Below are 15,529 nucleotides of genomic sequence, written 5' to 3'. Positions count from 1 at the left end.
TTATCTGTTATCTAGTATTATATATTATGTCTATTGAGGTTATTGATGAATTAATCCAACCCCTATTCAAGGTTATTTATCTATTATCAAGGTTATTTATTTTTTAATATATTGAGGTTATTTATCTGTTATCTATCAGCTAATTGATGAACTAACCCAGCCCTTATTCAAGGATATTTATGTACTATTGAGGTTATTTATCTATTAATATATTGATAAATATATCTGTTATTTATCAGGTTATTGATTAATTAACCCAGCCTCTGTTTGAGGTTATTTATCCATTTTAAATCATTCCTATAACCTCCTTCAGCACCTTCATCTTTCCCTCTGCAAAGCTGAACTCATTGCTGAATTAACCCAACCCCTATTTGAAGTTATTTATCCATTACTGAAGTTATTTTTCTACCAATATAATGAGGTTTTTTAATCTATTATCTATCAGCTTATTGATGAATCAATCCAACCCCTATTTGAGGTTATTTATCTATTACTGAAGTTATTTTTCTATCACTATATTGAGGTTATTTTTTATTAAATATCAGGTTACTGATGAATTAACCCAGCCTCTGTTTGAGGTTAATTGCCTACTATTGAGGTTATTTATTTATTCATATAGAGAGGTTATTTATCTGTTATCTATCACGTTATTGATGTATTACCCAATGTCTTTTTGAGGTTATTTAGTTGCTGTTGAGGTTATTTGTTTATTAATATGGAGAGGTTATTTTGTATTAAATATCATGTTATTATTAATTAATCCAGCCTCTATTTGAGGTTATTTATCCATTTAAAATCATTCCCACAACCTCCTTCAGCACCTTCATCTTTCCCTCTGCAAAGCTGAACTCATTGCTGGCAAAATGCAACTCCTGCAACTCTCAGATTCCATTTTTGGACACTTTTATTTTGCATTTCTGTGGTTTAAGGGTCTCTTCCCAATGTGAGGAGCTCCAGCTCAGTCAGGCAGTGCTGTGTGCTCTCGTTTGAATTAATTAATCCAAAGATGAAGAGGAAGGGGGAAAGATGAAGGTGCTGAAGGAGGTTGTGGGAATGATTTTAAATGGATAAATCACCTCAAACAGAGGCTGGGTTAATTCATCAATAACCTGATATTTAATACAAAATAACCTCTCCATATGAATAAATAAATAACCTCAATAGTAGATGATTAAACAGAGGCTGGGTTAATTCATAATAACCTGATAGATAATAAAAAATAACCTCTCCATATGAATAAATAAATAACCTTGATAGTAGATAAATAACCTCAAACAGAGGTTGGGTTAATTGATCAACAACCTGGTATTTAATACAAAATAACCTCAATGTATTAATAGATAAATAACCTTGAAGGTAGATAAATAACCTCAAACAGAGGTTGGGTTAATTGATCAATAACCTGATGTGTAATAAAGAAGAACCTCAGTATATTGATAGAAAAATAACCTCAATAGTACATAAATAACCTTGAATAGGGGTTGGGTTAATTCATCAATAACCTGGTATCTAATACAAAATAACCTCAATATATTGATAGATAAATAACCTCAAAAGCAGATAAATAACCTTGAATGAAATTGGGTTAATTCATCTCCTGAGGCTGTGCCTGAGGGTGATTTCTCCTTGTTTTGGAGAATTTTGGGAGTGTTTGGGTGCTCTCCATGGCCAAAGGCAGAAGGGAGAGAATCCTGCCTGTTCTCCTGCTGATTTGTCACCTCACCCAAACAGGAATGCGTAATTTAGCCCAGTTTTGTGGGAAACTGAGGCACACTTTGCCCCAAAAAATTGGAGTCAAGAGGCATTTTATCCTCAAAGCCACCAGCTCCTGGTTCAACTTCTTGGTCCATAAAAATGGTCGAAGGAGCAAAATAGACTAAATTAAATCTCCTTAAACCCAGGGGTGCTCTAGGCCTGGCCTAGGCCCCAAGGAGGGGCTCAGCAGGGCTGCTGCTGTTTGTTGTGGTGGGCAAAGCCTCGGTGGGAACTTTGTGTGGGGCATTTTAAAAGAAAAGGTTAAACAAAAACGAGTTAACGATCAAATTGACAATGAAATCGGCCCCAATCCAGAGCTGTCAGAGGAGCCGAGAGCTGTCAGATGAGCCCAATTTCAGGAGCTGTAAAGGATAAACTGGAACCTCTTGTCATTTAGAAAAAAAAAAAAAAAAAAACCCAAACGTTTCAAATGTTAAAATTAAAATGTAACATTTATGCCAATCGATCTGTGAAATTTAGTGACAAAATTGGCAGCCTGCTCCAGCATAAAAACAGTTTGAGTCTTCTATTCCACAAAGGGGGATGGGATTTCCTCAAGAGAGGCTCGGGCTGGGCCGTCCTTGTCCCCAGGGAGGGTTTGTGCCTGTGCCCAGGTGGGATTTGGGGTCAGCCCGACGCCCCGGGCCGTGAGCGGGGTGGGGATGAGCAGTTTAGGGCCATCCCCCTCCCCGGGGTGTTTCCCTGCAGAATAATCCACTCTGGAGTAGCTCATTGTGAAGGGGATTAGGGCTTTGGGGAAATAATGGGATCTGGGCAGCAGCTCCCCTGACACCTCCAAATCCCAAATCCCAAATCCCGGCAATGTTTCCTCTCCCCATGGCCTTGCCCTGGGTTTGGCCTCTCCATCCTTTTGGGGTTTGGGGCTGACCCCACAGCAGAGGGACAGCCTGGGCTCTGTGTGTGAGTGTTCAGGGTTTGGCTTTGCTCTTTTTTCCCTATTTCCAGCCCAGATTTGGGGCTGACCCCACAGCAGAGGGGACAGCCTGGGCTCTGTGTGTGAGTGTGCAGCTTTGGCTTTGCCCTTTTCCCCATGTCCAGCCTGGGTTTGGGGCTGACCCCACTGCAGAGGGGTCTGTGTGAGTGTGCAGCTTTGGTTTTGCCCTTTTTTCCTCATTTCCAGCCCACATTTGGGGCTGACCCCACAGCAGAGGGAAAAGCCTGAGCTCTGTGACTGTACAGGGTTTGGCTTTGCCCTTTTTCCCATTTCCAGCCCAGGTTTGGGGCTGACTCCACAGCAGAGGGGTTTGGGTGAGTGATCAGGGTTTGGCTTTGCAGAGGGGACAGCCTGGGCTGTGTGTGAGTGTGCAGCTTTGGCTTTGCCCTTTTTTCCCCATTCTCAGCCCAGGAGGGAGAGGATCCAGCCCCTGGAATTCTTTTCCTGCAAAGCAGCTGCTGGGCTGGAGCCTCATCCCCAGGCTGCTGTTTCCTCTTTGGGAGTAAGATTTATCCACCTTTAGGAAATTCAGCTCAAACTCGGCCTTGAGGGCAGAGTGCTGCTACCACCACAACTCTCAGCCCCTGATTTCCCCCAGCCATCCAAAACTGGGGTCTGGGTGAGGTTTTAGGGAACCCCTGAGGACCCAGGTGGGAATCTGGGGCTGCAGGTGGCTGTCTCACCTTAGGCAGGATTTGGGGTTGGAGCTGGAGCTGCTCAGAGCTCCCTGATGTCCACGGGGTGGCTTTGGGGGCCACCAAGGGCCCTTCACACCTGATCACCAATTAAATTCTGTCGCTGACACTTCGCCAGTGTTTAGGAGCTCTTTTTTTTTTATATATATTTTGTTTTCCTTCTTAGTTATTTTTTCCCCTGACAGTAATTAAAAGTGAAATTGTACATTTCTTGACAGACTCTTGCACATATGGAGAGTTTGCATTTAAACGTGCCTCTTTCAGTCATACAGATTTTGGGTGCTCTTTTTTTTCTTTATTTATTTATTTTTCCCCGCCGGAATTTTCCCCCGGCGCTCAGCCCCAGCCTCTGCCTGGCCCTGCTCCTTCCCCAGCCTCTTCCTCCCGCTGGTTTGGGGGGCACCAGGGGCTCGGGGCTGGGTTTGGGGTTAGGGTGGGCTTCGTTTGGGGCCGCGTTAATTAATGCCGAGCTCTGCGTGGGGGGAACAGAGCCGTAAATTAGTGGGAGCTGGCTCGGGGCCAGGGAACAAAGTCCCTGCAACTCCACGAGAGTGGGAGGAAAAGCTGGAGGAGGAGGAGGAGAAGGGAGAGGGGATGGGAAGGGAGCGAGGCCGCCCAAGCCCCGGCCCCTTTTGTTCGGTGCCGTTTGAGACGTTCCCTCCATCCCTGGGGATGGCCCCAGCTCACCCCTGGGAGGACAGGACTCCATCCCTTCCCAGATTCCTGGGAATGAGCTGGGAGGACAGAACTCCATTCCATCCCTTCCCAGATTCCTGGGAATGAGCTGGGAGGACAGAACTCCATTCCATCCCTTCCTAGGTTCCTGGGAATGAGCTGGGAGGACAGGACTCCATCCAATCCCTTCCCAAATTCCTGGGAATGAGCTGGGAGAACAGGACTCCATCCAATCCCTTCCCAGATTCCTGGGAATGAGCTGGGAGGACAGGACTCCATCCCATCCCTTCCCAAATTCCTGGGAATGAGCCGGGATGAGGCTCTGGGGAAGGTCTGAGGGTGGGGATGAGCTCCCAGCATTTGGAGTGAATGGATGGGGTTAAAGAGTTGCTCAACCTTTGAATTCCATGGGGTTTTGCAGGCAGGAAACACCTCCAGAAATGTGGGGAGCTCAGGGCACAGGGAGGGAGGCAGGGATGGCAGGGCTGTCTTATCTGGCTGGGAATTCTTTGTCCTGGCTGTGTTTGTGGGGCTGGTCCTTGGGGTCCCCTTGTCTGCATCCTTTTTCTCTTCTTCAGCTTCTTGTGGCCTAAACCAGGAAAAAATGGCCCTAAAGCAGGAAATGTGGTCCTAAAGCAGGAAACGTGGCCTTAAAACAAGAAAAAAAAAATGCCCTAAAGCAGGAAAAATTACCCTAAAACAGGAAAAAGTGGCCCTAAAACAAGAAAAATGGCTCTATAGCAGGAAAAATGTCCCTAAAGCAGGAAAGATGGTCCTAAGAAAAGAAAAACTGCCTTAGAGCAGGAAAATGGCCCTAAAAACTGTCTGAAAGCAGGAAAAATGACCCTAAAACAAGAAAAAAACTGCTTTAAACCAGGAAGGCTGGCCCTGAGGCAGGTATTTGGTGTGTCAGGGATGGGATTTGCAGAGCTGTGTCCCTGTGGTGCTGTCAGAAAGGGCCCAAGGATACCCCAGGCCCAGGACACACCTGTGTGGCCTCAGGTGCTGCCAGGAGTGACCTTGCAGAGCCTCTGGTGCCCCAGTGCAGGCCCCAGCAGGGAACATCTGGCCAGATGTGCTGGGCTGGGCTGCCCCAAGCCTTGGGGGGACAGTGAAACACCAAAAAGGATGAATTAATTAAAATAAATCTGATTTAAATAAACCCCAGGCTCCCAAAAAGGAGCAAAGTGCTCCCAGGTGGTTCTGCTGCCCTCAGATTCCAGTGGGATTTTTTTCCTGGTGCCCCAAAGAGGGAATGTGCCAAAGGAAAATGAGAATCCCCTGTTTACTACCAGTAGTGACAGCTTTGAACTCTTGCCTCCATACAAAGTTTGTGTTTCCCTCCAGAAACACCTGGATTAGGGAATTCTTTGGGTTTTCATGGAGTCTTTGGGCTCTGCCAGCTGCCAGGGGGTTTTCAGGGTGTATCACAAGCAGGTGATTATTAATTATGATAATTAAAGGTGCAGAGCTCTCAGGGGCTCAGTGACATCAGCCAGTTCCACCCCTGGAAAACAGAGAGACAGGAGGCTGATAATGACTGGGATGACAAAAATAACAGGAATGAAATAGAGCCAGAAATGAGGATAATTTATTCAAGTCCCTGGAAATCAGCTTGGCTGTTTGCATGCCTGGAGAAGCACGGAGAGCAAAGCAGGGATGCTTTAATAATGAGAGAATCTCTCCTCTTGCAGGTTGTTGGTCTCCTCCTGCCCAACCAGACCCTGGCCTCCACTGTGTTTTGGCAGGTGAGGCTCCTTGGGAAGGGTGGGAGTGTGGGGAGGTGTCTTGGTTTGAAAAGCCAGGTGTCTGTAAAGAAGGCAGGAGCCTCCCTTGAAATGGAAAATGTAAATCCCTTTCCTACGAATTATTATAGTTTTGAAATTAAAGGGCTCTCAGGGAAAGGTATGGGAGCAGGAATAACAGTTCTTTACTAGGAGAAAATTAAAAATACAAATGTAATAGTACAAAACAAATCACTGCCAGAGTGAGACCATGCCCTGTCCCCCTGTGTGTCAGGGTGGTGTCCCAGCCCCATCCCATGGGGGCTCAGCCCTCCTGCAGTGCCAGCTGTGGCTCTGCTGCAGCAGGGATCCTGCACAAGGGGGGAGTTTTCCTCTGCAGCTCCAGGGCTGCTGGAGATGGGCCTGGGCTCCCTCTGGCCATGCAGGGCAGCAGAAAGCTGCTCCTCTGGGAATGCAGTGGGCAAAGGCTGCTGGGGTGTCCCAAAGCTCAGATTGGATCCAGGTAGGAATGCTTGGCTCCTCCCCTGGGTGGAGCATCTCCCCATGGGATGATGGAATTTGATCAGCCATGCAGGGACACTCACTGGCCATGGACAGCAGATAATTAATAATTAGTGGCCCATGAACAGCAGATAATTAATAATTAATGGCCCATTAACAGAAGAGATCTCCTGGAGGGAGGATTGGCTGTGGAAGAGATGAAGAGAACTGCCCCATGAGCAGCGGATACCTGCCCCAGCTCTGACAGGTGGCAGTAGAATACACACTTATCTTACATCCCAGGACAGGAGGGAAGAGCTGGGTTCTGCCCAGAGGACAGCCTGCTGCTGTGGCTGTCCCTCCTGGCCGTGCTGTAGGGACAGGATGTGCCTGGATCCATTCAGGGAAAGGCCTGCCAGGGGCTGGAAACAAATCTGGGCTCCCTATTCATCCCACACCTTCCTGTGCCATGGCAAGGAAGAGGCAGAGCAGGCCAGAAGCAAAATCAGATTTTGGAGCCATTTTGTCTGGGTGAAAATGGCACATCCATGGAGGGGTTGGCCCTAAACTTACCCATCAGCCTTTGGGAGGATGAGGAGCTGGGATTTTCCTTGGGGAAGGATGTTGGAAGGGCTGGGGATGATGGGAGGCCCTGTTGCAGGGAATTTTGGGAATAGGTGTGCATGGCAAAGCCCAGGACTCCTGCACTGAGTCTGCTACAGGAACTCTGGGGGAAAACAATCTGTGTGTAGGGAGGTGCTGGTGTGATTTCCCGTTCACATTCTGGGAATTGAGAGTAAGGGGAGGAAGCAGGCACGGGAAGGAGAGCTCCATAGTAAACACACCACGAGTGTGATTCCGTCGCCAGCTGAAACCAAGGAACGAGTTATTTTCAGCCTCCTTTCTGTGGCAAATGTCTTTTTATTGTCTGCACTGAGAGTGGGGATGGAGCTGTGCAGTCAGGAAGGCTCAGAGCAGAGTGGGATCTGCCGGGAGCACAGCGGTACAGCCCTGCCACGAGTTTGGGGTCTGGTGCATTTGGCTGGGAGCTGTCCCACAGGAGGAGTGGCTGGGGACATCCTGAGCCACTCAGGGCTTTGAAGGCCACTCACCTGCCCTGTTTAGGGACATCTGGGATGGAATCCCAGGCTGATTTGGGTGGGAAGGGACAGTAAATCCCATCCCATTCCACCCCAGGTGGGCAGGGACACCTCCCACCATCCCAGGGTGCTCCGAGCCCTGTCCAGCCTGGCCTTGGACACTTCCAGGGATTCAGGGGCAGCCCCAAGTGCTCTGGTCCTGCCGGTTTAATGCCATGTGTGTCCATAAGCTGGGCCATCTGCTCATCTCCTGCTCCTCAGAAGCCTCCTGTGACCCTCTGGGAGCCTGTGGAGCTCAGGAAGGGCCTGCTGGAATGGCACTGCTGCATCCTGACTGCAGATGGGTTTGGCCAGGACACCAGGAGGAATTTCTTCATGTTAAAGGAGATTGGGTATTGGAAGGGGCTGCCCAGGGAGGTTTGGAGTCCCTATTCCTGGAGATGTCCAAGGAAGGCCTGGACATGGCATTAAGAGCTCTGGGCTGGGGACAAGGGGGAAATAGGCACAGCCTGGGCTCAGTGACCTTGCAGGGATTTTCCGGCCTCAATGATCCTGGGATTTTGTGACATTAAAACCCAACAGCAGCGGGGGAGATGGGGCCAGGAGATGAGTTGTCCATCCAGAGAAGCAGAGCTGCCCTCGGGGCACTGGACACCTTGGAATTCCCATTCCTCCATTTGAAGGGCATCAAATCGCACCTAGACCCTGCAGCAGCGAGGTGCTGAGCTGGGAGCAGTCCAAGGGCAGATGATTTCCCTCAGAACTCCCAGAAGATCAGATTTTGTTGGGTTTGTGCTGATTCTGTCTCTCTGTCCCGCAGTGGTTGAACCAGAGCCACAACGCATGTGTGAACTATGCAAACCGCAACGCAAGCAAGGTGAGCCAGCTGTCACTGTGAGGTGACAAACACCCCTAGTTCCCAACTTTGGGGTGAGGGTGGCCGTGACAAACCTCTCTGGACCCTGATTCCAGCATCAGGGTGACTGACAAACCTCCCTGGTTCCTGATTTCAGAGTGAGGGTGGCCATGACAAACCTCTCTGGGCCCTGACTCCAGGGCAGTCAGAGTGGCTGTGACAAACCTCTCTGGTTCCTCACTCCAGACAGTAAGGGTGGCTGACAAACCTTTCTGGCTCCTGATTTCAGGGCAATGAGGGTGACCATGACAAACCTCTCTGGTTCCTGACTTCATGGTGAGGGTGGCTGTGACAAACTTCTCTGGTTCCTGACTCCAGAGCAGTGAGGATGATCATGACAAACCTCTCTGGGCCCTGACTTTGGGGTGAGGGTGGCTGACAAACCTCCTTAGTTCCTGACTCCAGGGCAGCGAGGGTGGCCATGACAAAACTCCCTGGGTTCTGATTTCATGATGAGGGTGGCCATAACAAACCTCTCTGGGGCCTGATTCCAGGACTGAGGGTGACCGTGACAAACCTCCCTCGTCTTTGACTTCAGGGACTGAAGGTGGCCATGACAAACCTCTCTGGTTCCTGATTTCATGGTGAAGATGGCTGACAAACCTCTCTGGTTCCTGACTCCAGGGACTGAGGGTGGTGAAAATGAAAAGGAGCAGGTTCAATGGAGTTGCCCCAAAAGAACTTTAATAATGGAGTGACAAACAACAATTGTGGAGAAGTCGAGCACAGTAGGAGGGGCAGGATCCAAAGACCTGAGACAAAGGGGAAGCAACAATATATACACTTGGGGGTGGAACATTCTGGAACTATAACCATATAGGGGAAACAAGTAACCAATAGGGGAGCAGAACTTAGTGTAACATATAGGGGATACATAATAGGGCATAGCCAATAGGGGAGCAGGACTTGGACACCTTAGCATAACACCAAAGGCTTATGGGGGAACTCTCAAGTTCACCCTAAGTTAAACAAATGATTCCCAGGGCTTGAAACTCACGCCTGGTTCTTTTGGGGTAAAATTTGAGTCACAGCTGTGCCAATTCCTATGCACAGCCATGAGGCAGCTGTGGGCCTGCCCCAGGGCATTCCCACATGGAAACACCAATCCTGCCTTTTCCCTGGCCATGAAACCTTTGGGGTGCCCATGAAACCTCTGGGGTGCCCACTGGGGGATTTCTGGACTGGCCACTGTCCCGTGTTTAAACTCAGTGTAACCAGCACAAGGATCTGGGAATCACTGCAGGCACAGAAATGAGGCTCAAGGCCTCGGAGCTGAACCAGTCCATGGTCTCAACTGGTCTGGAATGGTTTAACTGGGATCTGAAAAAGCACAGAGCAGAACAGTGCCTGGGTTGGGGGAGCAGGAGGAAGCTCCATGATCCCATCTCCCAGGGGTTTTGTCCATGCTGGTGGCAGTGGGAAGTGCTGGGGCTGTACCTGGGAAATGCTGGAGCTGTCCCTGCTCCATCCTTGGTGATGCTGTCCCTGCTCCATCCTTGGTGATGCTGTCCTTGCTCCATCCTTGGTGGGGCTGTCCCTGCTCCATCCTTGGTGGGGCTCTCCCTGGAAAGTGCTGGGGCTGTTCCTGCTCCCTTTCTTCTCCTCAGCCTCCATTCATCCTGTGTTGGGATGTGGGAAGCTGAGCTGGAATCCATCCAGCTCACTGAGAGAACATTTCACAGATGAAATATTGACTGTGGCGAGTTTGGGGTTCAGCACTCCAGGGTAGAAATGCTAATTTGGTACCATTTGCTGAATTTCACTCACATCCTTCCTTTGAGCTGCTATTATTATAATTTTCTGATGCCAATTAATTTTCCATTCCCTGTGACCTTGCTCAGGAGGCCACGATTTCCTCACTTTTGCCTCTTGGGATGACAGCCCATGTGTCACAGAACAATATGACAAAATTAAACCTGTCTCTGCTCTGAAACAAATACACCAAAACCAAAACAAACAAACAAACAAAAAAAAAGGGGGAAAAAAAGGGTTGAATATTAATAACCAGAAGTTTGTTTATTGAAAATATGTTTTGTTTTTCTTTCCAAAGCCTTCTCCGACATCCAAGTTCATCCAGGGCTACTTGGGAGCTGTCATAAGTGCTGTCTCAATAGCAGTGGGTAACTCTTTATATCTCTGGATTTCATGACTAAGGAGCTGCTTGGGAGATGTTTTTTTGGATTGTTGAGCATGTTGATGTCTTTTAATTGACTTAACTCTGTCTTGATAACCAGCAAATGCTGTCACCTGGGGTGTGGCTGGCCCTGCATGCCCGAGCTTTGCAGCAGAACCAGAATCCAGCCCCTCCTGTGCTGTGCCTTGGCTGCTCTGTGAACTCCCACTCTCCCTTGTGCGTTAATTGGTGGGGAATTCATTAACCAGGCTAATTTAGAGACCTCGAGGCTGCAGGGCCCTGGGTGGCAGGAGAGGAGAGGCAGAGTTCTGGAATGTTCCACTGGGGATGTAATTCCATCTTCCCCTGTAGATGTGTTCCAAGCTGGAGCTGGAGTTCAGGTCACGGTGTGGAACCCTGGAATGGTTTGTGTGGGAAGGGACCTCAAATCCCACCCAGTGCCACCCCTGCCATGGCAGGGACACCTCCCACTGTCCCAGGTGGATCCAACTTGGCCTTGGGCACTGCCAGGGATCCAGGGGCAGCCACAGCAAATCTGGCAATTCCAGCCCAGCCAGGAATTCCTTGCCAAGATCCCAGCCCAATCTCCCCTTTCCCAGTGGGAGCCATTCCCTGGCTCCTGTCCCTGCAGGCCTTGTCCCCAGTCCCTCTCCAGCTCTCCTGGAGCCTCTTTAGGGACATTTAGGATTTCCTGGAATTTTCCCTTCTCTGGGTGAACATTCCCAGCTCTCCCAGCCTGGCTCCAGCCCTGGAGCAGCTCTGGGGCCTCCTCTGCAGTTCTGTGTGAAATAATCACACAGATTATAAAGCTCCTGTGAGAGAAGCTTTTAACATTCTTAAAATCAAGCTCTTGTGGCTTTTAATACATTCCCAGGAGCACAGGTTGACATCAGGAGCATGATCAGCTCTTTCCAAAGGGGCAGGAACAGTTTTGAGGAGCAACTTGGGAAAGTTATTCCTTACACTGGGGTTTCAAATAAGCCCCAAACTGAGTGGTTGTACCTTTCCCTTTGGAGCATTACAGATCCCACAGCCCTTGGTATTTTTCCCTCTGGCCATGACATTTCCCCATTTTTTCAGGTCACAGAGAATTTGCTCCTTGTGCAGCTGCCAGACCATTTTCCAAAAGGCGTGGAGTTGTTGAAGTGCCTCAAGGTTTTGAGGGAAAACTCCATTTTATTGGGTACCCTTGTGCAGGATGGTTTGCCATGTCTCAGTCTGTGTGCTGGGCACTGCTGCTCCTGTCCCCTCTGCTGTCCCTTCCTGCTCACAACCCAGCCTGGCTGACCTGAGCTCCCAGCCTGGCTCACCTGGGCTCCTGGACTGGCTCACTTGAGCTCAAAACCCAGCCTGGCTCACCTGGACTCACACTCTGGCCCTCCTGAGCTCCCACCTCTTCACCCAGGAGCTGTGCTCACTTTTCCAGCTCAACTTTAACCCTAATCCCCATCCTAACAACCTCAATGCTTTGGTTTTCCATCCACAGCTTCCAGGGGAAACATGGGATGGTTTCCCTGAACTCCTCAGTGCTTAGGCCAGCATTTTTGTCACCTTGTGAGTCCCTGAGGTGACAGTCCCCAGCTGGACGTGCTGCTGCCCCTCACACCCCAGCACGCTGTGGTGCTGCTGATCCCGTGGTTTTGGCATTAATGCTCCTCTCCCTCTTGGAACAGGGGCAGATTAGAGGGGCAGGACACACGGACAAGGATCTTGGCAGAGCTTTGTCCCCCAAGCAGCTGGGAGGCTTTGGTAAGGACCCCGTGGGTGTGGAGGTGTCCGTGCTGCAGGGCTGTGCAGGGCTTGGGGAGCTGGAATCCCTTGGACTGCTCAGAGCCTGCAGGGCAGCTCCAGAGGGCAGAAGGGACCTTGGGGTGCTCTGGGAATCACCCCTGTGCAAAGAGGTGTGAGAAGCTCTGTGAGATGTGCAGGGAATAAAATTGGGGAGTTTCAGCCTGGTGCAAGCAGAGATCTCCCTGCATGGGGGAGCTGCTGCCTCCTGGGCAGTGCCACCCTGTCCCCCAGGCTGGCATCTCACCAGGATGCTCTGGGTGTGTGGAACAGTGCTGGCTGTGAGCTGGGGTGCTCAAGGGGTCAAAACAGTGCCACAGGGACAGGCAGGAGCTTTCTGTGGGGCTGTGGACGGTCCAGGGTGGAGAAGGGCAAAAACCTTCTGGGGTTCTCCTTCCTGACGTTTGGGAGGTTTTCTTCCACATGGAGCAGGAAGGGCAAAAACCTTCAGGGATTCTTCTATCCTGACGTTGGAAGGAGATTTTCTTCCACGTGAAATATGAAGGGCAGCGGCCTTTAGAGGTTCTCCTTCCAGATGTTGGGAGCTTTTCCTCCATGTGGAGCATGAAGGGCAAAATCCTTCACAGCTTCTTCTCTTTCCTGATGTTGGAAGGAGCTTTTCCTCCACATGAAATATGAAGGGCAAAAACCTTTAGAGGTTCTTCTGTCCTGATGTTGGAAGGAGGTTTTCCTCCACATGGACTGTGAAGGGCAACAGCCTTTAGAGGTAGTTCTCCTTTTGGATGTTGGGATGTTTTTCTTCACATGAAGCATGAGGGGCAAAAACCTTCAGGGGTTCTTCTTCTATCCTGATGTTGGAAGGAGCTTCTCCTCCACATGAAATATGAAGGGTAGCAACCTTTAGAGGTTCTTCTTTTGGATGCTGGAATATTTTTCCCCACGTGGAGCATGAAGGGCAAAAACCTTCAGGGATTTTTCTTCTATCATGATGTTGGAATGAGCTTTTCCTCCACGTGGAGCATGAAGGGCAAAAATCTTCTTGGGTTCTTCTCCTTCCTGATGCTTGGGAGGTTTTCTTCCACTTGGAGCTGAAGGGCAAAAACCTTCAGGGGTTCTTCTCCCTCATGTTGGGATGTTTTTCTCCACGTGGAGCAGGAAGGGCAAAAACCTTCAGGGGTTCTTCTTCCTGATGTTGGAAGGAGATTTTCTTCCACGTGAAATATGAAGGGCAGCAGCTTTTAGAGGTTCTCCTTCCAGATGTTGGGAGCTTTTCCTCCACCTGAACCATGAAGGGCAGCAGCCTCTAGTGGTTCTTCTCCTTCCGTATGTTGGAAGCTTTTCCTCCATGTAGAGCTGAAGGGCAAAAACCTTCAGGAGTTCTTCTTCTATCCTGATGTTGGAATGAGCTTTTCCTCCACATGGACCATGGAGAACAGCAGCCTTTAGAGGTTCTTATCCTTTTGGATATTGGGATGTTTTCTTCCATGTGGAGAATGAAAGGCAAAAACCTTCAGGGGTTCTTCTATCCTGATGTTGGAAGCTTTTCCTCCACGTGGAGCGTGAAGGGCAAAACCCTTCTTGGGTTCTTCTCCTTCCTGATGTTGGAAGGAGGTTTTTCTCCATGTGAAATATGAAGGGCAGCAGCCTTTAGAGGTTCTTCTCCTTCTGGATGTTGGGATGTTTTTCTCCCTGTGGAGCAGGAAGGGCAAAAACCTTTAGGGGTTCTTCTCCTTCCTGATGTTGGAAGGATGTTTTCTTCCATGTGGAGCAGGAAGGGTAAAAAAACCTTCAGGGGTTCTTCTATCATGATGTTGGAGGGAGGTTTTCCCTCACATGAACCATGAAGGGCAGCAGCCTTTAGTGGTTCTTCTCCTTCTGTATGTTGGAAGCTTTTGCTCTGTGGGAAACCTGAAGGGCAAAAACCTTCAGGGGTTCTTCTATCGTGATGTTGGGAGGAGGTTTTCCTCCATGTGAAACATGAAGGGTAGCAGCTTTTAAAGGTTCTTCTCCTCTCTGATGTTGGAAGAAAACCTTCCCAGCAGAGCAGGGATGGCACAGGGGGTGTGCAGTGAGGTTTCTGTGTCCCCACAGACATCCCAGTTGGAAGCACTCCTGAAGTTGTGGAATGCTGAAACCCCTCACAGCTCCCAGCAGCCTGGAGAAAGCCCTGCCCAGCAGGGAGGCTCTGGGATGTGGGCTCAGTCACTGGGGGGAGACCCTTCCCTGTGTGCAGGTGGAAAAGGGCCTGGAGAAGCCCAGAGAGGACAGAGCAGTGAATTTGTGGCTGTGCCTCACCCTCTGTGTCCTCACAGCAGGGACAGCCTCACAGCCTTGCTCCATCAGGGCTGAGTGAGCAGATTTTGGCCTCATTGTCCTGCAGTTAAATGGGAAACCTTTGCAAATATCCTGATTTTCTTCCCTTTTTAGAGACAGGAATTGCTACGACCACAGCTCCTGATTTCCAGCCCTACAGGGTGAATTTGGGTAGGAATCAATTCTTTTACTCCACCTTTTTCTCCCCATATTTCCTTTTCTCTCCAACTACTCCCAACCCAAGTCAGAGCACAGAGCCGTGCCAGGTCCAGGATTTCATCCCTTCTCCTGTGCATGACTCAGGTGAAGGAACCACTTGAAATAAGGCTGGGAAAGGTGTTTGGGTTGGAACAGATCCCAAGTCCCAAATCCCATCCCACCCCTGCCATGGGCAGGGACACCTCCCACTGTCCCAGGTGCTCCAAGTCCCAATGTCCAACCTGGCCTGGGACATCCCATAGATCCAGGGGCAGCCACAGCTGCTCTGGGAATTCCATCCTCTAACATCTCAATTTCTCTTTCTATTATTGTAATTTATTTTTATCCCACTTTCCCCCCACCAGCCTCTTTCCTGCCTTTTCTTTTGCTCCCTCATTTTATTCTGTTCTGAAGAGTGATAATGTAATTTTTTCCCCAAACAATTGAGTGGATTCCTGGGATCAGGCTCCAATTCCTGATATCTGGCTGCTGTTCATGCTGGTGGTGCATGAAGTGCAATTAACACCAGCTGGTTTTCCTAAACAAGGCAAACAAAGGCAGGGAGAAGTAAAAAGACTTGAGAGAGACCAAATGTATTTGAAATGTTTGGAATTTTTTATTCCCCCAGTATTCCAGTGCCAAGAGCTGCACAGATCAGGGGGGCTGTGATGAGACAGAAACTCTTTCCAGCTGACACACACACTCTTACTCTGCTATTTTTCACGCTTTTAGGAGATTAAAAAAGCTGCATGAAGCAGATTTTATTGGCAACAATTGCTTTTTAGATATTATAATTTTATATAGATAATAATTA

At 49.3% G+C, this 15,529-nt stretch overlaps 1 protein-coding gene across 3 annotated transcripts in view; it reads left to right on the top strand.

Annotated features, from left to right (window-relative positions):
• Positions 1-15,529, top strand: part of SFXN5 (sideroflexin 5) — a 104,518-nt gene that overhangs the window by 39,872 nt on the left and 49,117 nt on the right. For all 3 annotated transcript variants that reach the window (XM_059470950.1, XM_059470948.1, XM_059470949.1), the window contains 3 exons: positions 5,775-5,828; positions 8,226-8,282; positions 10,372-10,437. In XM_059470950.1, the coding sequence (XP_059326933.1) occupies positions 5,775-5,828; positions 8,226-8,282; positions 10,372-10,437 (177 nt within the window). The remainder of the gene's footprint in view (positions 1-5,774; positions 5,829-8,225; positions 8,283-10,371; positions 10,438-15,529) is intronic.

This window comes from Ammospiza nelsoni, chromosome 4, assembly GCF_027579445.1.
Source record: "Ammospiza nelsoni isolate bAmmNel1 chromosome 4, bAmmNel1.pri, whole genome shotgun sequence".
Taxonomy (NCBI): domain Eukaryota; kingdom Metazoa; phylum Chordata; class Aves; order Passeriformes; family Passerellidae; genus Ammospiza; species Ammospiza nelsoni.
Note: the sequence above shows the minus strand (reverse complement) of the source record. Positions and strands in the feature narration are given on the sequence as shown.